Below are 20,798 nucleotides of genomic sequence, written 5' to 3'. Positions count from 1 at the left end.
TCTGTGACAATATCTATAACAATTGACAATAAAATTCAGCCATCCCAGGTCCTTGGGAAGGACTCGATGTCTGGATAAAACAAACCAGTCAATAACACCTGTCTGTGTAAACAAGAAATAATAATAATTTGATTTCTATACCGCCCTTCCAAAAATGGCTCAGGGCGGTTTACAAAGAGAAATAACAAACAAATAAGATGGCTCCCTGTCCCCAAAGGGCTCACATTCTAAAAAGAAACTTAAGACACACACCAGCAACAGTCACTGGAAGTACTGTGCTGGGGGTGGATAGGGCCAGTTAATCTCCCCCTGCTCAATAAAGAGAATCTCCACGGTAAAAGGTGCCTCTTTGCCCAGTTAGCAGGGATCTTTTCCTTTGTGGACAGGTGAGTGAATGAAGTCCCAGTTCCTTTGGAAAGAAATAATATGATTCAGGCAAAAGACTATGATTCTCCTTATCCACCCAGGATCTGTATAAGCACAACAAATCCCCCCACACAAACACAGACATTGCCATCAAGGGTACAATATAAGATATGTTCAGCCAAATCTAAGCACTCCACATTTGAAGTGCTACAATGCTACATTACAAAGGCCAAAGAAGAGATACTTTGGCCTTTGCATTGCTTGTTTCTTGGTGCAGGAATGGTTGGCATCCTCATCTTTAAGTATTTTAGCCTATATATCTACCTCCATTGCCTTCAGTGTTGCTGCAGTACTAATTCTGTGATGATGCATGGGGGTCTAAGTTTGTGCTGGATGCCAGTGACGTGCAAATCTCTCTCTGGTTTAGGCCATACCTAGTATCCCACACAACTGGAGGGTGTGAACCAGAGTCCTCTTTACCAGGGATTCTCAACCTTGGGTCTCCAGATGTTATTGGACTTCAGCTCTCATAATCCCCAGCCCCAATGGCCTTTGATTTGAGATTATAGGAGTTGATGTCCAACAACATCTGGGGATGCAAGGTTGAGAACCCATGCTCTATACCAACACAGGGAATTGTGGGGTATACTTTTCAGTTCTCATTGTGTTGCAGCCAGTGTTCTCTCTAATATTTTTCATCTATGTGCAGAATGAGTTTTGTTCTGGGCTGCCGTATCAAGGCAGTCTGTGTGCACGTGCATTCAGAGTGGGGCCTTCCTGATTCAACCTGAGCGGGATCTAAAAATAACTGAGTGGACACATGCACGGCTTAGAGGGAATATTGGTGGCAGCCATGTCAGAAGTAACATAAGCGCCCAGAATACTGAGTTGTGTTTCTGGCGTGGCAGATGCAAAGCACAACAGTTTGTGCAGGTGCTGGATACTGAGTGAGTTTTTACACAGGTTGTATTCACATGAGGGGACATGTGATAATCTTCTTCCTAAACACCTGACTGCGGGTATTGCAGCTCCTTACATCTGACTGTTAGATGCCAATGCCACTTTAGAGACTCAACCCTAGTTTCTGGCCGGTGATGCAAGGTCTGAGGGATATCTCTGAAACAGATGATGTTTTCAGTCTCCTCTTCTTAAATTGGCCAATTACATTATATGTTTTGGTTTGGCCTCTCTCTAGACTTTTAGGAAAGAATTTGTTGTGCTTTAAATGTATACAGTAGTTGTTAAGGCTAAATAAATGCTAAGGAAGTGTGGATTATCTTGTGCAATAGAAACAAATAGTAGCATCCGGATAGGGCTAATGGATGGAGGATTGTTTAGAGGAAGCTACAGTTAAACAGCTTAATAAACACACAGCATGTTTCTTCTTAAGAAGGGAAGGCATAAGTGAATTAAATATTGATCATTGATGGTTTCTTAAGACCAGGGATTTGGCATGGAAAGGAACTGTAAATCCTGGTAAAGAACAAATACCAACACGTACGCTCCAAAGCTTAAATGTTTAAAAGAAGATTCGGAAAACTCAGGGCTAGGCATGCATTTAAAATGGAATTGGCCTTTGGCTATGCTGAAAATGCACAGAGTATATTTAACAAAGAACTTCTGCCCCTGTGAGATTCACCCGCTTCCATTTTGACAGTGTTTCATGGGAACTGTGAAACAGAATGAAAATCCTCATCCATTTGAAGTAAGGACATTGAAGTAAGTGAGCATTGTCCTCACTATGGCTTGGTGGCATCATCAGAAAGCCTCTTCAGAGCAAGGATAATGCCTTTTCTGCCCTCACTTTGATTTGGCTTTGTGACATTGTCCAGGCGCAGAGCCTTACTGCCAGCAACCTGTGTGCGGCTGCGGTGGCAGCTCCACTCACCCCACCCTCCACACCTGATGTCAGACTGTGGGGGTGTGGTCTGGCTCCCGAACGGAGCCCCATGGCTCTGTTCGGGGGTGTGTGTTAGGCCAGCACTAAGTTCGCAGCGCTGGCCATTTAACTCCTGAAGGGGCTGCGTGGCCCCTTCAGGAGCTAGTCTGGGGCTGGGGCTGCGTTCACAGCTCCTGCCTGCGCCGCGAATGCAGCACCAGCCATTTAACTCCTGAAGGGGCCACGTGGCCCCTTCTGGAGTTAGATTTGGGCTCGCGCTGCATTTGCAGTGCAGCCAGGAGCAGCTCTTCTCTGCCTTAAAGGCAGGAAAGAGCCACTCCTGGCCGTACCGCGAATGCAGCGGCCATTTAACTCCCAAACGGGGGCTGCGCGGCTCCCGCTTGGGAGCTAAACCAGCACCCCCGTGTCTGACATCAGACACAGGGTGTGTGTCAGGGCTGCGAGGCGCAGCCCCTGATTGGGCATGGCCTGGGTTCTTTGAACCCGTTGGCCCAATGGTGGTTCCGCCCCTGACATTGTCACATAGTTAGATCTGGTGGCCTGCATGATGATATGGCTTTATCAGGTTGCCTACGTGATTCCTCAGAAACCATGGGTTTTTAAATTTGTTTTTAAAATTGTGCCAAAGCTGCAGATTAAGGAAGGAAGCAGCTGCAAGTAGACAGTGAACAGTGTACCAACAAAGTAAATTGTGGGAGGGATTACCCAAACTTCTCCTTTCCCTCCAAAACATTTTGACGTCAAGAATTTGGTGCAACTGGCTTTTGTGCCTCAAATAATCAACTTCCCTTCTTTCTTCCAGCAGTGTTTATGCTCCCCCCCCCCGCTTTCATTACAAAAATTGGACAGATGAGCAGTGGGGATGCAGTTAGGATGTTAGAGTGATCGAAGTGAAATACCTGCAGATGGTTCCCCAATAGTCCAGTCTGTCTTTACCTGTCCTTTCCTAAGAATAAGTAGCTCCTTCAGATGGGGATTTTCTGCTCCCTCTGCTTTTTGGCAATGCAGCTACTTGCAGCCTTTGGCCTGTCCCTGCCTGCCTCCAGCTTCTCTACGCTCTATCCTAGGAGCATGAGATGGTACACTGTCTAATGTGTTTATATTGAGGTAATATACATAAATCCTACGCTTGGACTTGGCAACCTCCCAGATCAAGATCTCACCACATAAAATGTTTGTAGCTACCTAGCAGGAGCTTGTGCCTGTATGGGAAGGGATGCTTGAGGGGATAGAGTTTTGGGTGTGGTGTATGGATGCTAGTGTTCTATGAGGGTATAGTGGATGTAGAAGATGGAGAAAGGGAGGGAGGTGTTTAAATTCACGACATGTTTAGCCTATACAGGCGTTATCTCATTCATGTTGAGGACAATACAGTATGTTGTTTATCAGTTGGAAATCATGTCTGAGGAGTGGTTTACACATTATTTTTATTTTTATTCAATTTATTCAGTTTTTTTAATAGTGCCTCTTTAACTTCTTCATGTGTAGCCTGTTTGCTCGCAGTTGCTTGCTGCATGGATTGGATGGTCTTGGCCATTCTTTCAGAAATCCTAAAGCAAGGGAAGGCAATCTTGGCACTCCAGCTGTTGTTGAATCCCCATCACCTTCAGCCGCCAACAACGTCAACAACAAATATTTATATACTGCTTTTCAACAAAAGTTTCCAAAGTGGTTTGCATAGAAAAATAAATAAATAAATAAGATGGATCTCTGTCCCTGAAGGGCTCACAATCTAAAAAGATATATAAGATAGACACCAGCAACAGTCACTGGAGGTACTGTGCTGGGGCTGGATAGGGCCAGTTGCTCTCCCCCTGCTAAATAAAGAGAATCACTACGTTAAAAAGGTGCCTCTTTGCCCAGTTAGCAGGGCTGGGGATGATGAGAATTGAAGTACTACAACTGTTGGGATATCAAGCTTGCTTACAGCCTTAAAGGATTTTTGTGGAAAGTATCTGATCTTTCAGGGTGAACCGTTATGCAGGAAAAGCTCATCACATAATTACTTCAGCTAAAATCAGTCTCAATATAATGGCCATAATAGTTCATGTCCTCCAAACCATAAATTGGGACTTGATCTCATATAGCCTTGATCAAGGAACAGTCTCTCAGGGCCCATTTACACGAGCTCAATTCAGACATGCCTCTGTACCATCGTTAGATGATTGTTTGGAGTGTTGCTGAATTCAGCTATTGTGTAAATCGGCCCTGAGATGCTGTTCCATGATCAAGGCCATATGAACTTAGGTTTGAATTCAGATCTCACAAGTCCAGATCAAATCATTGCTTGTAAAACCAGGGTGTTAAATTTCTAATTTCTTGATATTTGTGGATTTGAATGAATGGTGATCCAGAGCCATCAATTGCACGACTGTTCCATAACCAAGGTGGAAAAGTTGTATTTTAAATTTACATATTGGGAATGGGGAGAATGATGGTGTCATCTGTCATGCGAGAAGCATGGAAATAGTTGATAGATAAAAATGTTTCATTAAACTAGAGCCTACACACTTGTGGTGGGAGGGGAAAACAGAGCATGTAAACCCACTCTTTCAATCAATCAGTCATCGGAATAAAAGGTGTGGTAGTGGAGATACTTGGTACTGTAGTGATGTCTTTTGGTTAGAATACTTTCTCACATCCCATTTGGGCCCCACTGCACAGAGGTGATATAGTACTTCACTTTGTCTAGCACCAGTGGGCAGGGCCGGCTCTTGAGAGTAAGCAAGAGATGCGTTGCATCGGGGCGCAGCTTGCTGGGGGGCGCAGAGCGCCGCCCGCTGGGAAGGTGCCACTGCCGACAATGATGGAACAGAACTTGAAGAAGCAACAGGCTCAGACAGCAACAAACTCCTCATTTGCACTGCGCGCTGGTTCAGGGCGCAGTGCAGCTTGCTGGAGGAGGGTGCCAAGCGCCAAAGGCAGAGCAACGCGCTGGTGTGTGTCCCTCCAACCCGATCGCATGCTGCTGGTGCCGCTGTTACTGTGCGTCATGTGGACCTGCCTGGCGCATGCGTGCAGCATCCCAACCATCTCCCACCAGCGCCTCCTTCATCTTCCTGTGCTCCAGGCTGAGACACTGTGCTTGCTGTGACTCCCCTCTGAGCTTGTTGTGGGCATTTTGGGGAAAAGGTTTAAACAACAAGCGGCAGCAACCAACCAAACCAATTCTCTAGCCTGTGTTGTTTTCCTGCGTGCGGGTCCGACCATTCCCCTTTCCCTGCTCTTGAGGGAGGAGCTGCCTGAGCATATGATATCAGACAGAGTGAAAAGCTGTGGAGGAGCTGCGCCCTGAAAGGAGCTGAAAACAGGTTCCTCTTTCCCTGCTCTTGAGGGAGGAGCTGCCTGCCTGAGCATATTATATCAGCGTGAGAAGCTGTGGAGGAGCTGTTGCGCCCTGAAAAGAGCTGAAAACAGGAGCGAGTGAGTGGGACTGGGTGAGGGTGAAGGAGCTGGGACTGGGAGCCCCCTCCCCCCCCAATTGCTTTGCACCACTGGACTAGCTGGATGGATAATATAATTCAGATGGGTTAAATTTTAAAAGGGCCACCCTTGAGTTTAGCAAAAACTGGGTAAAACTAAAAGAATTATTTTATTCCCCCTTCTTCAGTCTGAGAACACAATCTTAAAAAGAAATATAAGATGGACACCAGCAACAGCCACTGGAGGAATGCTGTGCTGGGGATGGATAGGGCCAGTTCTGATTGATTAAGTGCTGTCAAGTTGGTGTTGGCTCTTAGCAACCACATAGATAGATTCTCCCCAGGATGATCAATCTTCAGCTTGGCCTTTAAGGTCACTCAGTGGTGCATTCATTATTGTCACAAATAAGTCCGTCCACCTTGCTGCTGGCCGTCCTCTTCTTCTCTTTCCTTCAACTTTCCCCAGCATTATGGATTTCTCGAGAGAGCTGAATCTTTGCATGATGTGTCTGAAGTAGGATCACTTGAGCCTGGTCATTTGTGTCTCTAGTGAACAATTCTGGCTTGATCTGTTCTATGATCCATTTGTTTGTTTTCCTGGCTGTCCATGGTATCCTCAAAAGTCTTCTCCAGTACCAAAGTTCAAAAGCGCCAATGCGTTTTCTATCTTGCTTCTTCAGGAGTATAATTATCCTATGGTGGTTTGTTGTGGCCATGAATATTCATTTACATGCATTTGCACTAAACAGTTAGCACTCTGACATTTACTCAACTAAGTTTACTTCAACTAAGGTTGAAAACTTAGTATAATTATCCCAACCAAATCCAGTATAATTATCCCAACCTGATCCATTTGTTTGTTTTCATGGCTGTCCATGGTATCCTCAAAAGTCTTCTCCAGGACCAAAGTTCAAAAGTGTCAATGCTTTTTCTATCTTGCTTCTTCAAAGTCCATATATTATATGCATAATTATATTATATACAGTGTTCTGTATATAATTACATAAAATCTTTGTGTATTAAATTTTGAATTCACACTAATTGTATTTCGAATTTTTATTTTTTACGATAACTAAGGGCGCTCAACAGAATGTTGCATCTGGGCGCCAGATCCCCTAGAGCCGGCCCTGCCAGTGGGGCTCCTTTAAGGGAAACAGAGCCCTCTCAATCCCAGTGCCATCTTGAAAGGTGTGAAATGTAGTCTTTCTCAGTACCACTTACTGCAATTCAATAAATCAGTAGGTTTATATCTCTTGCCATCCCAAAAGTTCCCAGGGCAGCTTACATTTAAACTTAACAATAAAAACATCTCTCTCTAAAGCCTTCCTAAATAAAACTAGTGATGTGCACGGTCCGGAGAAGTCCGGACCGGCACCGAAGGGGGGCCTTGTTTCTAGGGCGGGGAGGGTTTGCTTAGCCCTCCCGCCTCCTTGCCCCCGCCAGCGCCCGTATTGAACAGTATAGGGGCGCTGGAAACCAGCCGCACCCCCCCCCCCGCCGCGGCCGCGGCGAAATAATCCCCAAGGTCAGCCAGCCCTCCCTCCCTCCCAGCTAACTGCCCTCCCACCCACCCACCCGCTCGAACACTGTATAAAAAACGAGAGGAGCTCCGGCACAGAGCTCCTCTCGTTCGGAAGGCCTCCTGAAGAATGGCGGCTTGCGTGCGCGCGCATGCGCGCACTGCAAAGCACGCCGTTCTCCGGAGGCCCGGTCTACCTGCCGGGAAAGGGCCAGGTAGACCGGGCCTCCGATCGCTGAGTAGACCGGGCCTCCGATCGCCGGAGGCCCGGTCTACCCAGCGATCGGAGGCCCGGTCTACCCGGCCCTTTCCCGCCGGGTAGACCGGGCCTCCGATCGCTGAGTAGACCGGGCCTCTGATCGCCGGAGGCCCGGTCTACCCAGCGATCGGAGGCCCGGTCTACCCGGCCCTTTCCCGCCGGGTAGACCGGGCCTCCGATCGCTGGGTAGACCAGGCCTCCGGCGATCGGAGGCCCGGTCTACTCAGCGATCGGAGGCCCGGTCTACCCGGCCCTTTCCCGGCGGGTAGACCGGGCCTCCGGAGAACGGCGTGCTTTGTGGCGCGCGCATGCCGCCATTCTTCAGGAGGCCTTCCGAACGAGAGGAGCTCTGTGCCGGAGCTCCTCTCATTTTTTATACAGTGTTCGAGCGGGTGAGCGAGCGGGTGGGTGGGTGGGTGGGTGGGAGGTCAGCTAGCTGGGAGGGAGGGAGGGCTGGCTGACCTTGGGGATTATTTCGCAGCGGCGGCGGCGGGGGGGGCGGCTGGTTTCCAGCGCCCCTATACTGTTCAATACGGGCGCTGGCGGGGGCAAGGAGGCGGGAGGGCTAAGCAAGCCCTCCCGCCCTTAAAGGCATACCCCCCACCCGGACCCGAACCAGGCAGGGCCGGACCGGTCCGGCAGTTCGGCCATTCTTTGGAATGGCCGCCGGACCGGTTCGGGCACACTGCTAAATAAAACCGTCTTCACCCTCTGTCTAAAACAAGGGGGAGAAGGTGCCAACCAGGCCTCCCTTGGGAGAACATCCCAGAGGGAGGGGGACACATAGAGCTCTGTGGGGAAAGCACTGGGGAGGACTAAGCTTCCTAGCTAGTGCTCCGTGGTGCACACCTTCCCAGATGGCACTGCAGCTCAGGAGGGCTCAATGTCTCTTAAAGGCCTGCTGGCACTGGGGAAAGCGCAGCTCTCTATGGAGGTCAGAAGGCAAAGGTGCTCTTACCCCTGGACAGAAGGTCAGAAGGCAAAGGTGCTCTTACCCCTAGATATCAGGGCCAAAGTCCACACCTCATGGGAGCCCCCAAATCCTCTTCAGACTGTCCTGGGTGGTGTGGTTTGTGCCCTCAAGAACATATGTGTTAAAAAAAAAAGATGTTTAACTTATTGGGGGGGCGGGGGCGGGGGCAGCTCCAAAGGCCTTTAGGTCCAGGCTTCAAAATTACCTAGGTGCACCTATGGTGGGAAGTAGCTCTCTCACTGAAGGTTTTGTTTTGTTTTGTTTGCCAAAACAGTAGCAATCACTGTTACTGCAAGGGAGGCTTGGTGGGCTCTCTCTGCTTCTTGTTTTAGGCAGAGAGTGAAGACAGTTTTATTTAGGAAGGCTTTAGAGAGGTATGTTTTTATTGTTGGTGTTACTGGTTCATTGTTAAATATTTAAATTTGTAAGCTGCCCTGTGAATTTTTGTGAAGGCAAGAGATATACATATTTTATGCATTTATTTAATTACTACAAGAAGGAAAGGCAGCCTGTGGAATTTGAGGTGCAAGTTTGTGTAGTGAAAGTCAGGAGCACAGTGAAAAAATGGGACTATGATTAAATGTAAAGAAGATTAAACTAATGACAACAGGTGCAGCAACCAGCCTCAGAATTGATAAAGAAGACATTGAAGTGTTGGATAGCTTCTGCCTTTTAGGATCGACCATCAACAGTAAAGGATCCAGCAGTCAGGAACTACGCCGCAGACTAGCACTTGGTAGGGTTGCAGTGAAGGCCTTGGAAAGGATATTTAGATGTTGTGACGTGTCTGCACCTACAAAGATTAGAATCGTTCGGACCATGGCTTTTCCCGTGACACTCTATGGATGCGAAAGCTGGATTTTGAAGAAGCAAGATAGAAAAAGTGACGCTTTTGAACTTTGGTGCTGGAGAAGACTTTTATACCATGGATACCAGGCAAAATACAAAGTGCTAGTTATAACTTATAAAGCCCTAAACGGCTTAGGCCCTGGGTATTTAAGAGAGCGTCTTCTTCGCTATGAGCCCCACCGGCCATTGAGGTCACTTGAGGAGGTCCGTCTCCAGTTGCCACCAACTCGTTTGTTGGCTACACAGAGACGGGCCTTCTCAGCTGCTGCCCCGAGACTGTGGAATGCGCTGCCTGCTGAGATACGATCCTCCCCATCTCTGGCGATTTTCAGAAAACACCTGAAAACACATCTCTTCAAGCAGGCTTTCTCAGCTTTTTAAAACTTGTTTTTAAATTGTTCTGATTATTTAATTGTTGTTTTATGATGTTTTTAATTGTTAATCATTGTTTTATGCTTTATAATTTTTTTTTAATTATTAACTGATTTTAATGGTGTTTTAATGTAAACCGCCCTGAGCCTTTTGGAAGGGCGGTATAAAAGTTTTAATAATAAATAAATAAATAAATAAATAAAAATACCATGGACAGCCAGGAAGACAAACAAATGGATCACAGAACAAATCAATCCAGAATTTCCACTCAAGGCACAAATGACCAGGCTCAGACTATCATACTTCGGACATATTATGCGAAGACCCAGCTCCCTTGAGAAGTCCATAATGCTGGGGAAAGTTGGAGGAAAGAGAAGAAGAGGATGACCAGCAGCAAGGTGGATGGAATCAATGAATGTACCACTGAGAGACCTAAAAGGCCAAGTTGAAGACAGGGTCATTCTGGAGAGAATTTATTTATATGGTCACTAAGAGTCGACACCGACTTGACAGCACTTCATCCATCCATCAATCAATCATCAATCAGAATTTTTGTGAGCGTTCCCACTTTAGAGAAGAATGTGTACACATGTGCATGTATTCATTACTGTTGGTTTTCTGAAGAGTGCTATGAGATATGGGACAGGCCCCTTGTATTGCAAATTTCCTAACACAGTTTCTAAATTTCTTCTCTGAGGCAGACAGGTGCATCAGGGAGGAAGTTGCCTTGCTTTTGGGTTCTGCTGGGAAGGAGACTTTTGTTTACTTGCTGCCAGTACTGTGTGAAAGCCTGTGAATGTCTTATCTGGAACAGCTTTGAAAGGCAGCTGTACACACAAAATGTTGGGTTAAAATGTTGTTGCATCCTTCTCTGTGATTTTTGTCAGTGACCCCAACTAAATCTGTTCGGTGGAAAGGCTAGAGCATGCTCTCACTGTCAGATTCCAAGGGGCAGCTTGTTGCCTGATGGTCACGCTGTGCTTTTGACTTCCAAATCGTTAACCTAGAGGGAAAAGCTCAGATGACTTTTCTAGTGCCTGGAGCGGCACGCCTGACCCTACACCCCAGGCTCTGTAGTATTAGCAATTCCTGAAAGCTCCTCTCCTCCTCTGTTACTAAGGAGAGCACAGTCTGACAGGGATGGATAGGGCATCATGTCCAGCTCTTTGCCTGAAGGTCCTGCTCACATTTAGCCCTCCACAGATTAATACATGATTCAGGGTGCAATGTGCTTAAAGGAGAACTGCAAGAGCAATTGCTATGTTAAAGTGCTTGCAAAGCAATTGGATTATTTAAGCAACAAATTATGGTACAAAAGCAGACTAGCCCAGAGTCACCAGTCATCCCAGTTTATGGGGGGCAGGATTCTCCAGTTATGGACATAACTTAGACCGGATATTGTATTTTTTTTTTTTTTGTGGGGAGAAGCTAATGTCCAGTTTCTCATGCTTAAAATGTGTAATGCTGGTTTTGAGAAACCAAATGGGGGCTGAATGAGTGACTGTGTTTGTTGTGAATCTGATTTTCCATTCCCAAGCCTATCACATCAAAGGGTTTAGAGCAGGGTTGCACAACTTTGGCCCTTCAGCTGTCATTGGATTACAACTCACATCATCCCTGACTATTGGCCGCTGTGGCTGTGGAGGATGAGAGTTGTAGTCTAACAACAGCTGGAGGACCATGCAACCCTGGTGCAGAGTCACATGGGCCAATCCTAAGATCCATTATGTGCCAGGTATAAATGCTTAGGATGGCCCAGAGTTACAAAATGTGATGTTATATGTCTGAGTCTGGTATAGCTACTTGCATAAGAACAGCCCTGCTCCATCAGGCCGAAGGCCTATCTGCTAGTCTGGTCGCTATAGTCCACGTCCAGCCTGAGAGGGAAGATGCCTCTGAATACCAGTGGCAGGGGAGCAACAGCAGGAGAGAGGGCATGTCCTCACCTCTTGACTGTGGGCTTCTCCGAGGCTGGATCCTGTTACACACAGTGGCCCACCAGATGTCTCCGAGAAGCCCGAGGGCATGCCCTCTCTTCGGCTGTTGCTCCCCTGCCGCTGGTATTCAGAAGCATCTTCCCTCTGAGGCTGGACATGGACTATAGCTACCAGACTAGTAGTCACTGACTATGCCATGCTAGTGCTACCATCAAGTGACTATACCATGGGCAGTGCTGCTCCACCTGGGCTGCTGTGGGCTCTAGCTGAGTGCTGTCGGTTGTGCAAATACTGATAGAAGTGCTACCTATATTGGAAACAGGCTACTTGACTGACATGCTTCTGATTTAACTAGTACTTCCAGAGTGCACGTGCACTATTTTAAGTGTTTGCATGGCTGCTGGCACTCAGCTAGGAGGCTGCAGCCTCATGGGCAAATCGGCACTACCTGTTGTAATATGTGGGCCAGGATGTCTCGAGACTTGTCCAGATGGCCACTTTCCCCCATGGCTGGCATCAAATAAAAGTGAGGTAGCAGGAGAGCTCTGCAAGATGGTAGCACCAATTGGTACAATGGATTTTGTGCAACAATAATTATTTTGGAGAGTGTTACCTGCATTGATTTCTGTTGCTAGTTTGCTGACATTTTTTCTGATCTCAAAAAATTTTCTCCTAGCAAGTAGCATTCTGGATCTGGAAGAGACAAGAAGGACATCAAGTCTTTCTTGGGTAGTTTCTTGGGTAGATTCAATCTGTAACTCCTGAGGATGTGGACAAGCTGCTCGGGGCAGTGTGGCCTATCACTTGTTCTCTGGATCTTTGTCCGACTTGGCTGCTTCTATCTAGCAAGGAGATTGTTGGAGGTAGCCTAGTTAATTTCATAAATGCATTACTGAGGAAAAGTAGGGTGCCTCCTTGTCTGAAGGAGGCAATGGTTAGACTGCTTCTTAAGAGGCCTTCCCTGGACCCCTTAGTGATGGATAATTACAGGCCAATCTCCAATCTCCCTTGATTGGGCAAGATGATCGAGAGGGTGGCGGCAGCTGACCAGCTCCAGGCAGTTTTGGAGGAAACTGATTATCTAGACCCATTTTAAACTGGCTTTAGAGTTGGCTACGGGGCTGAGATAGCCTTGATCAGCCTGATGGATGACCTTTACCAGGGAATCGATAGAGTGAGTGTGACTCTGCTGATTCTTTTGGATTTCTCAGTGGATTTCCTGACCATGGTATCCTTTTGGATCACCTGGGGGAGTTGGGGATAGGGGGCACTGCCTTGCAGTGGTTCTGCTCCTATCTCTTGGGTAGATTCCAGATGGTGGAGCTGTTCAAGCTGTTGAGCTCCTCAAAACAAGAGCTGTTATAAGCAGCCCTCAGGGCTCCATTCTGTCACTAATGCTTTTTACATGAAACCACTGGGTGAGGTCATCAGGAAGTTTGGAGCAGGGTGTTATCAGTATGCTGATGACCCAAATATACTTCTCCTTTTCATCTTCATCATCAGGAAATGGCACTCATTCTCTAAATGCCTGCCTACAGGCAGTAATGGATTGGATGAGGGATAACAAATTAAAGCTGAATCCAAGCAAGATGGAGGTGCTCATGGTAAGGGCTCAGAATCTGAGGGACGAGTTAGATCTTCCTGTGCTGGATGGGGTTACACTCCCCCAGAAGGAGCAGATGCACCAACTTGGGGGTACTCCTGGACCCAGGCCTCACCCTGGTATCTCAGGTGGAGGCCATGGCCAGGAGTGCTTTCTATCAGCTTCAGCTGATTCGACAGCTGTGCCCATTCCTTGAAGAGGATGACCTCAAAACACTGGTGCATCAGCTGGTAATCTCCAGGCTTGACTATTGCAATGCACTCTACGTGGGACTGCCTTTGAACATAGTTCGGAGACTTCAGTTAGTTCAAAATGCGGCAACCAGATTGGCCTCTGGGGCAACCTAGAGAGACCATATTATGCCTGTTTTGAAACAGTTACACTGGCTGCCAGTATGTTTCCGGGCAAAATACAGAGTGCTGGTTATTACCTTTTAGGCCCTGAATGGCTTAGGTTCAGGTTACCTTAGAGAATGCCTTCTTCTGCATGATCTCCACCGCACATTAAGGTCATCCGAGGAAGTCCGTCTTCAGTTCCCACCGGTGCATCTGGTGGCGACTCAGAGGCGGGCCTTCTCTGTAGCTGCCCCAGGGCTGTGGAATACACTCCCGGCAGAAATCCATAATCTGAGTTCATTGCTGGCCTTCAGGAGAGCCCTTGAAAACCTATCTGTTTGGCCTGGCCTTCCAGGGTTTTTAATTTGTTGTAAATTGTTTTTAATTGCTGTAAATGTTTGGCCTGGTTCTCCGGGGTTTTAAACTGTTTAAATGTTTTAACTGTTAATTAGTTGTATATTGTTTTTATAGTTTTGATTCTATTTGTTTTGTTTTTACTTTGATGTAAACCACCCTGAGCCATTTTTGGAAGGGCGGTATAAAAATTAAATAAGTAAGTAAGTAAGTAAGGCCAGCTGTCTGCCTTAAGATATAGTGAGCCTCCTATCACCCTCTTCCCCCACACTAATTTTGTTTTCCTTCCTTTCCATTCTGAATGCTAAAGTTTTGATCAATGCAGGTGTCTTGTCTCTAGTTGTGTTATATCTTGTATGACCCTTGCTGCTGTTCAGGGGATTCTGTGAAATAAGTCTGCAAACAGAAATAATGATACAAGCCAACTGTATTTGTGTTAGAAATCAAGCTTGGCTTAAAGTCTACAGGGAAATGTAATCACTCATTAGGGTGTAGGCCTGGGGGTTCTACCCCACACACACATCTGGGAGTGGTGAGCTCTGCTTCGGGGAGGCTTAAGATCCAATGTTACATGTGTTTCTTGTTTTTTAGGGTGTGATTGCTGAACTGAAAGTGAAAGGAGATCCTCAGGCCGCTGACGTCCAGTGTGAGGAAGAGGGGGATGACTCTGATATAGTAAGTGGCTCTTTGGCAGGTTTTGAAAGTATGATCATGTTGTAACTGTCTTGTTCGATCATATACAATCATATTGAAACTGTCTGACGTACACTAAGTAGGACCAATAATCTATCTAGCCCAGTATTATCTGGTCCGATTGGCAGTAGCTCTCCAAGGTATTAGAGGCCTTTCCCATCCCTGCTCCTTCAGATTGTTTTAGAAGAGGTGCTAGGAACTAACCTTGGAATGTGTATTGTCACATTCATTATTTAGATTAGCCTTTAGCTATATCAGGAAACACAAAGTTCTGGTTTTAGAGAATGCATCACTACCATAATTTGGGGTAGAAACGCTGCGGTGGGTACATTTTAAAAAGTTGCTTAAAGGCGCCTGTGGTGTTTACTCTGGATGTGGCATATATTCGCAAATGGAGGCGAAGATGGCTGCCAAGGAAGAGGAGGCAGTGGCTACGGAGGCAGACAATGGGGTGCAACGATGACGCTTCCACGAGGCCAGGCTCAGCAGTCTGTTTTAAGGTAGACTCAGCAGTCTGTTTTAAAGTGGCGTTGCAGGCCATGGAGAAGTGGTGGAAGAGGAGCAAGCTGGGGGAAGAGGAAGGGGGCAGTAGCAGCAGCAGCAGCAGCAGCAGCAAACGAGCTGGCTCAGCCTTTCCCACTGGGAAGGAGGTGTGGCGGCAGCACAGCAGAGCTCTCTGACCAATTAGAGCCTCCATGCTGTGTAGAGGGCATCAAAGCAACAGAGCCCCCTCCTTTTCTTGGCCATTTTTAATTGGTTTAGTTGCGGCATTTACGCCAATGCCGCGCTTCTGCCCAAAATTACGGTACACGAGTTAGTGTTCATTAAGGTATCGAACTGACAATATTAAATATATAAGAACTTGAGAAAAAAGTTTCTTCAAAAATACTAGTTTACTTAAGTAGTTTCTAGTGTAGCATATATCCTATACCATAAAGTGGTTAGGTGTGCGGCCGTGCTGCCCGTGCCTTTTTGGGCAGTTCTGAGCATGCGCGGAGCGCATGCGCAGAACTGCCGAAAAAGATACGGCCACCCAAAGGCCACCCCTTTGGGCCACCCAAAGATATGGCCACCCCGCTGGCGGCGGCCGAGAGGACTGGCCCCGCTGGCGGCGGCCAAGAAGCCTGGCCCCGCTGGCGGCGGCGGCGGCCGAGAGGACTGGCCCCGCTGGCGGTGGCGGCCGAGAGGACTGGCTTTGCTGGCGGTGGCGGCGGCCGCCGAGAACACTGGCCCCGCTGGCAGACATCCCATCTCCCCTCGGTTGCAGGAGCCGAGAGACTACAGGGGAAAAGAGATGAAGGACTACAGTCCCCAGGATGCCGCACGGCGCCGCGTGATGCTTCGCAAAGTATACTGTATCTTTCTGCTTCCCCGAGGCGGGACTTGGTCGCCGCTTGGGTGAGGAAAGTTGCCCAGAGCACAGCTGAACCGTCGCTTTCCTTGCGAGGAAAAGGGAGGAGCAAAGGAGAGAGAGAGAAAGGGGGATGAAGAACGCTTAAAGGGGGGGGGAAGCTAGCGCCCGTTATCATAACGGGCTTAAAAATACTAGTAGAACATAAAACAGACCAAGCATAAAACATCAAAATAGAATTGCTTACCAAGACTTTATATGAAAAATAATTCAAATGAGTGTTAATACTAACAAACTGCAAAAGAAGAATCAGGTGAGGTGCTAAAAGCAATCTGATTTTCCATTTGGGAGTTAAATTATTATCCTTATCTATAAAACGCTTGGTGTCCGTGCCTCCCTGGCCTCTTCTGGGCATGCGCGAAGCGCATGGCCAGAACAGAGCCAGGGAGCCAGGACCGCCAGCACCCGGCGGCCATCTTGGGCGGCCAGAAGCGGCCGCCCCGAAGAAGCCGGGTAAGCGGCGGCGGGGGACACTGGCCGAGGCGGCGGCAAAGCCGCCGCCTCGGCCAGAGGAGACGGCACAGCCAAGGAGGCGGCAGAGCCATGGCCGAGGCCTGGCCGTGCTGCCGCTTACCCGGCTTCTTCGGGGCGGCTGCTTCTGGCCGCCCAGGATGGCCGCCGGACGAGGCGGCGGAGAAGAATGCGGCGGTGGGCCCGGGCAGCGGTGGACCAGGCCGGAGCCGCGGGCGGCGGTGAGTGGCGGGCCCGGCCAGAGCCGCGGGCGGGAGGGGTAATGGCGGCAGTGGTCTGGAGCGCAGAGCTCCCCTAGCGCCCGTTATCCAACGGGCTACAAAACCACTAGTATCATATAATTTATCATGATCAAGCAAAATAATAACCTCCTAGAGACACATCAGCATTCCAATCCTTCTCCTAGTCCTTCTCTTAACTAGCAATCTTGTATGCACATGATCATTGTTCATTTAAATAGAACAATCATTGTTCTATTTAACTCAGATATATAATTAACCCCTTTTGTGTAGATATAAATTCCTTCACTAATCTTTATATTTGAGGAGCAAAGAAGCTTAGACAGAGAAAGCTTAGATAGAGAACATCAGAAAAGCATCCTGAAAAACATAAGCATGAAGTTTCAGGTAAAGGTTACAGGTAAGGAGCTCATCTTTTTCTAGGCCAGAGTTGAATCAAATAATTAAAAGAAAGAAGAGGTGACTTTATTCTCAAGATCATGACAACACACACTGCACCATTGGTACATCTGTACCATTAAGCTGTGACTTTCCCCAGAGCTGGTCTTGGGTTATGGCTTAGTTTCCTCCCACAATTTAGGTATAGTTGGGGAGATGGTTCTTCTGGACTCTTCAGTCTAGAATGTCAACATTGTTTGCCATTGAGAAAACTTCAAAATACAAATGCCGTGCAGAAGTCTCTCAGACTACTGCCAGTTATACTAGGGTCTTGAGAGCCTGATTAATATACAAATAACTGTGATGAGTAGGGCATCTTTGTCATACAGTATGAACAGGCCATTGCTCAAGAATGTGCCATGGAAGAGAGATCTTTCCTTTCCTTCTGGAAAAGATGGTCCTTTGAGGACTTGTTACAAGGCCAGTTATCCTGGGATAGAAAACCCTTGAACCTTTGATTTATTTGTAAGCTCGAAGCAGAGGCTGAGAGTAATTGAAAGGGCCCGACCTCCTTTTCATGCAAGGAGAAATGATGAAACATGTTAAGGGTTTTTCACAAGTTATGTTGTAAAGAAGCCTTTTACTAGGGAACATGAAAAGGGGACCTCTTGGTATGCAGATTCTAGGCACTCATTGCAAAAGCATGAGGCTTACGCTCTTGGGTGTAGGGGCCCTTTTGAAAAATTTGCCAAATCTCATATTAGGTCATAGAAAGCAATGTGTCAACTAAACAGAACTATCTGGTCCTCAGGCTGCCTGTGCATGTTCACAAAGGCCACTTCGTCTGTTTTAGTACTTCCATAGGACAATTAAAATCTTCCATTCAATAGGTAGCAAGACTACAATGTTTGTTTATTGAATATCTATCTCTTTTCTTACTTCAAAATTAAAATCAAGTTTGCTTTCAAGATTAAAAAAATGAACACACACACCAGAATATAACTGCTACTAAAGTGTTATGCATAAGACAAAACAGAAATACGAATAGAAGCACACAATGGATAGCATCCCTTGATTCTGTCAAAGAAGGCTGTACCTTCTTTGTTAGGGATGCTGTACCAGTTTCATGACCTGAGCAGGAGTTGGAGTGGAAGACCTCCAAGGTCCTAGCCAACTCTGAAATTGCTTGATTCTGTGATCCAGAGTAACCACTGGCACAACATGTGCTAGTGCAAGACATCTTCCATGCCACCTGCTTGCTGCTGAAACTCCTTGAGCTCCCTGAATCACTCTTGTTAAGAGTCAGGGGACCTTCTGCAATAGTATGAAAATATGCAGTGTGGAAGCTCAAGCAGGTACACTGTGCTCACTGTTTCTGGTTATCCCATGGTTCATCCGATATTCTTGATAATAATAGGGTGATTAGTAGAAGCCCACAGGGATTTGTCAAAAGTAAATCCTGCCAGACTAATCTCTCCCTTAAAAAAACAATAATTGGCTTAGTAGTTTAGAGGTTCTTGAAATGCTGTGAACATAATTTATCTTGGTTTCAGCAAAGCATTTGTCCAAGTTATTTTGATATTTAACTAGAGATATTTTGGTTAGCATACTGTGAACTGGATGTTAATACCATTATGTAGAGGATTCACAACAGGTTGGGCAACTGTATTCCAAAGAGTGGTCATCAGTAGCGCCTCATCAACTTGGAGGGAGGTTTTGAGTGCAGTATGTTCTGGGCCCAGTAGCCTTCAACACTTTTGTCAATCAGTTAAATGAGTTTAATTCTCAGCAAATTTGCAGATGACACAAAGCTGAGATGGACAGCTAAAAGCTCAGAAGGCAAGAATACAATTCAAAATGATCTTGGCAATATGGAGCACTGAGCAGACAAAAAGAAATCCGGCAGACAAATGCAAAGTTCTGCACTTAGGCAAGAAATGTCAAATGCACAGATATAGAAAGAGGGAAATCTAACTTGGCAGTAGCATATGTGAAAAGGATCCCAGGATTGCATTTGATCACAAGCTGAATATGAGTTAGTAGTGAGATGCAGCTGAAAAAAGGGCAAGTGTGATTTTAAGACTGTGTCAGTACTGCCATAGTTTACAATAACAGTTTCACTTTATTCTGCAATAATTCTCCCACTTGATTCTGTAATAGTCAGACTTCATCTGAAATGTTCTGCACAGTTCTGGGTGTACCACTTTAAGAAGGATGTGGACAATCTCGAATGGGTTCAGAGAAGGGCAATGGAGATACTCAGGGGGCTAGAAAACAAGCCTTGTGAGGAAAGGTTGAAGGAACTGGGTATGTTTAGCTTTTTGAAGATAAGACGAAGGGGCAGGGGACCTTATTCTCTTCTGGTACCAAATCTGCAGGGCTATAGGAAGGCAGATATTGGTTGACATTTAGGTGAAGCTTCTTAACAAAAGGAACAGTTTGACAATGGAACCAGTTACCTTGGAGTGGGGCTGACTCTTTCTTGCTGGAGGTCTTCAAGCAGGATGGACAGCCATCTTTTGGGGATGCTCCACCCTTGGATTTTCTGCATCAGACAGGGGATCGGACAAGACAGCCTACAAGACTCTTCCAATTCTAGACCTCAGCCGGTTAAATGCTGCATGGAATAAAAACATCCTCATTTTCCTCTAGGAGACCATGAATGTCTGATGCCAGTGGATTTCTATCAGAGGGTGCCCCATAGAAAAAGAATAGTGCGTAAACTTTGTCTTTTCTCATGCTAACCTGTTAGGGGGTGGAGACCCTTAGCATGGGCCTTCTTTGACCATTTAAGAGGATGATGAAGCTTGTATGGGGGTGGGGAAGTACTTCCTAAAAGGTGAGAGATTTCACTTCACAACAGCAGAGTGTGCCTCATGAAATTATTTTCTGCTACAGTCCACTTCCTTCATGTTAATGTGAATGAGGCATGCTGACATGTTTTTTGCCAAACATCTGTTGGTGTAGGTAAATCCAGCTTTTGTGTTTTTTCAGGGAAACAGCTGGTTATACCAGATATGTTAATCGTGTGAGTGTGACCAGCTTTGGCTTATATCTTCTTTTGACCTAAAATATTACCTACCCTTGTTTCGTGTTTAATTAATTAGATATCTGGAGATGGGGGAAGTGGAGCTGAAGAAAAGCCACAGCCACCAGAAAAGGAAAAGGTGAGTTCAAGGCTAGGTACCTAATGTTGTTCTGTATAAATGTACTTTCATTAACAACTTTCACAGCAATGTATGTGGACTGATGCTGCTGATGGGAGCTGCTGCTTTTCTTCTGACTGTGCCATCCCTCAGCACTGAATGTTAATAATTTATGGTTCTATTCTACTCAACACGAGTGGCATACCAGCCAAGAACACAAAAGAGCACATAGTATGTAAGCTGCACATGGCTACCACTTTGAGGTAGCCAGTATGCTGCCCTTTCACCAGGCCACAAATATTGTCAAGACTGCAAATCTGCAAAACTCACAAAGCCAGCCACAAAACCTCGACCAGGAGGACCTGGAGGACCAGGAAATCCTCAAGGACCTATGGGCCCGGAAAGTCCTGCCAGGCCAGTTTCACCTGGTGCTCCTGGCAACCCTGCTTTTCCTCTACTGCCCTGGATCAAAAAAGAAAGGCAGTTTGAGCAGAGTAATGGGCAGGATAGTAACTGATGACTAAAAAATACCCACAGCTGAGCATGACAGGACCTCAAAATAGAATGGATG

The 20,798-nt window shown here is 46.7% G+C and overlaps 1 protein-coding gene across 7 annotated transcripts in view; it reads left to right on the top strand.

The window, feature by feature from the left end:
* COL18A1 (collagen type XVIII alpha 1 chain) overlaps positions 1 to 20,798 on the top strand; it is a 253,533-nt gene that overhangs the window by 169,289 nt on the left and 63,446 nt on the right. For 6 of the 7 annotated variants that reach the window (XM_053269343.1, XM_053269353.1, XM_053269325.1 and 3 more), the window contains 2 exons: positions 14,481 to 14,564; positions 20,189 to 20,248. In XM_053269343.1, the coding sequence (XP_053125318.1) occupies positions 14,481 to 14,564; positions 20,189 to 20,248 (144 nt within the window). Of the gene's footprint in view, positions 1 to 8,259; positions 8,438 to 14,480; positions 14,565 to 20,188; positions 20,249 to 20,798 lie in introns of those variants that run through there. The other variant, XM_053269370.1, reaches the window with a different exon arrangement.

This window comes from Hemicordylus capensis, chromosome 1, assembly GCF_027244095.1.
Source record: "Hemicordylus capensis ecotype Gifberg chromosome 1, rHemCap1.1.pri, whole genome shotgun sequence".
Lineage (NCBI taxonomy): Eukaryota > Metazoa > Chordata > Lepidosauria > Squamata > Cordylidae > Hemicordylus > Hemicordylus capensis.
The sequence above is the reverse complement of the archived record's forward strand: the minus strand, read 5'-3'. Positions and strand labels throughout refer to the sequence as shown.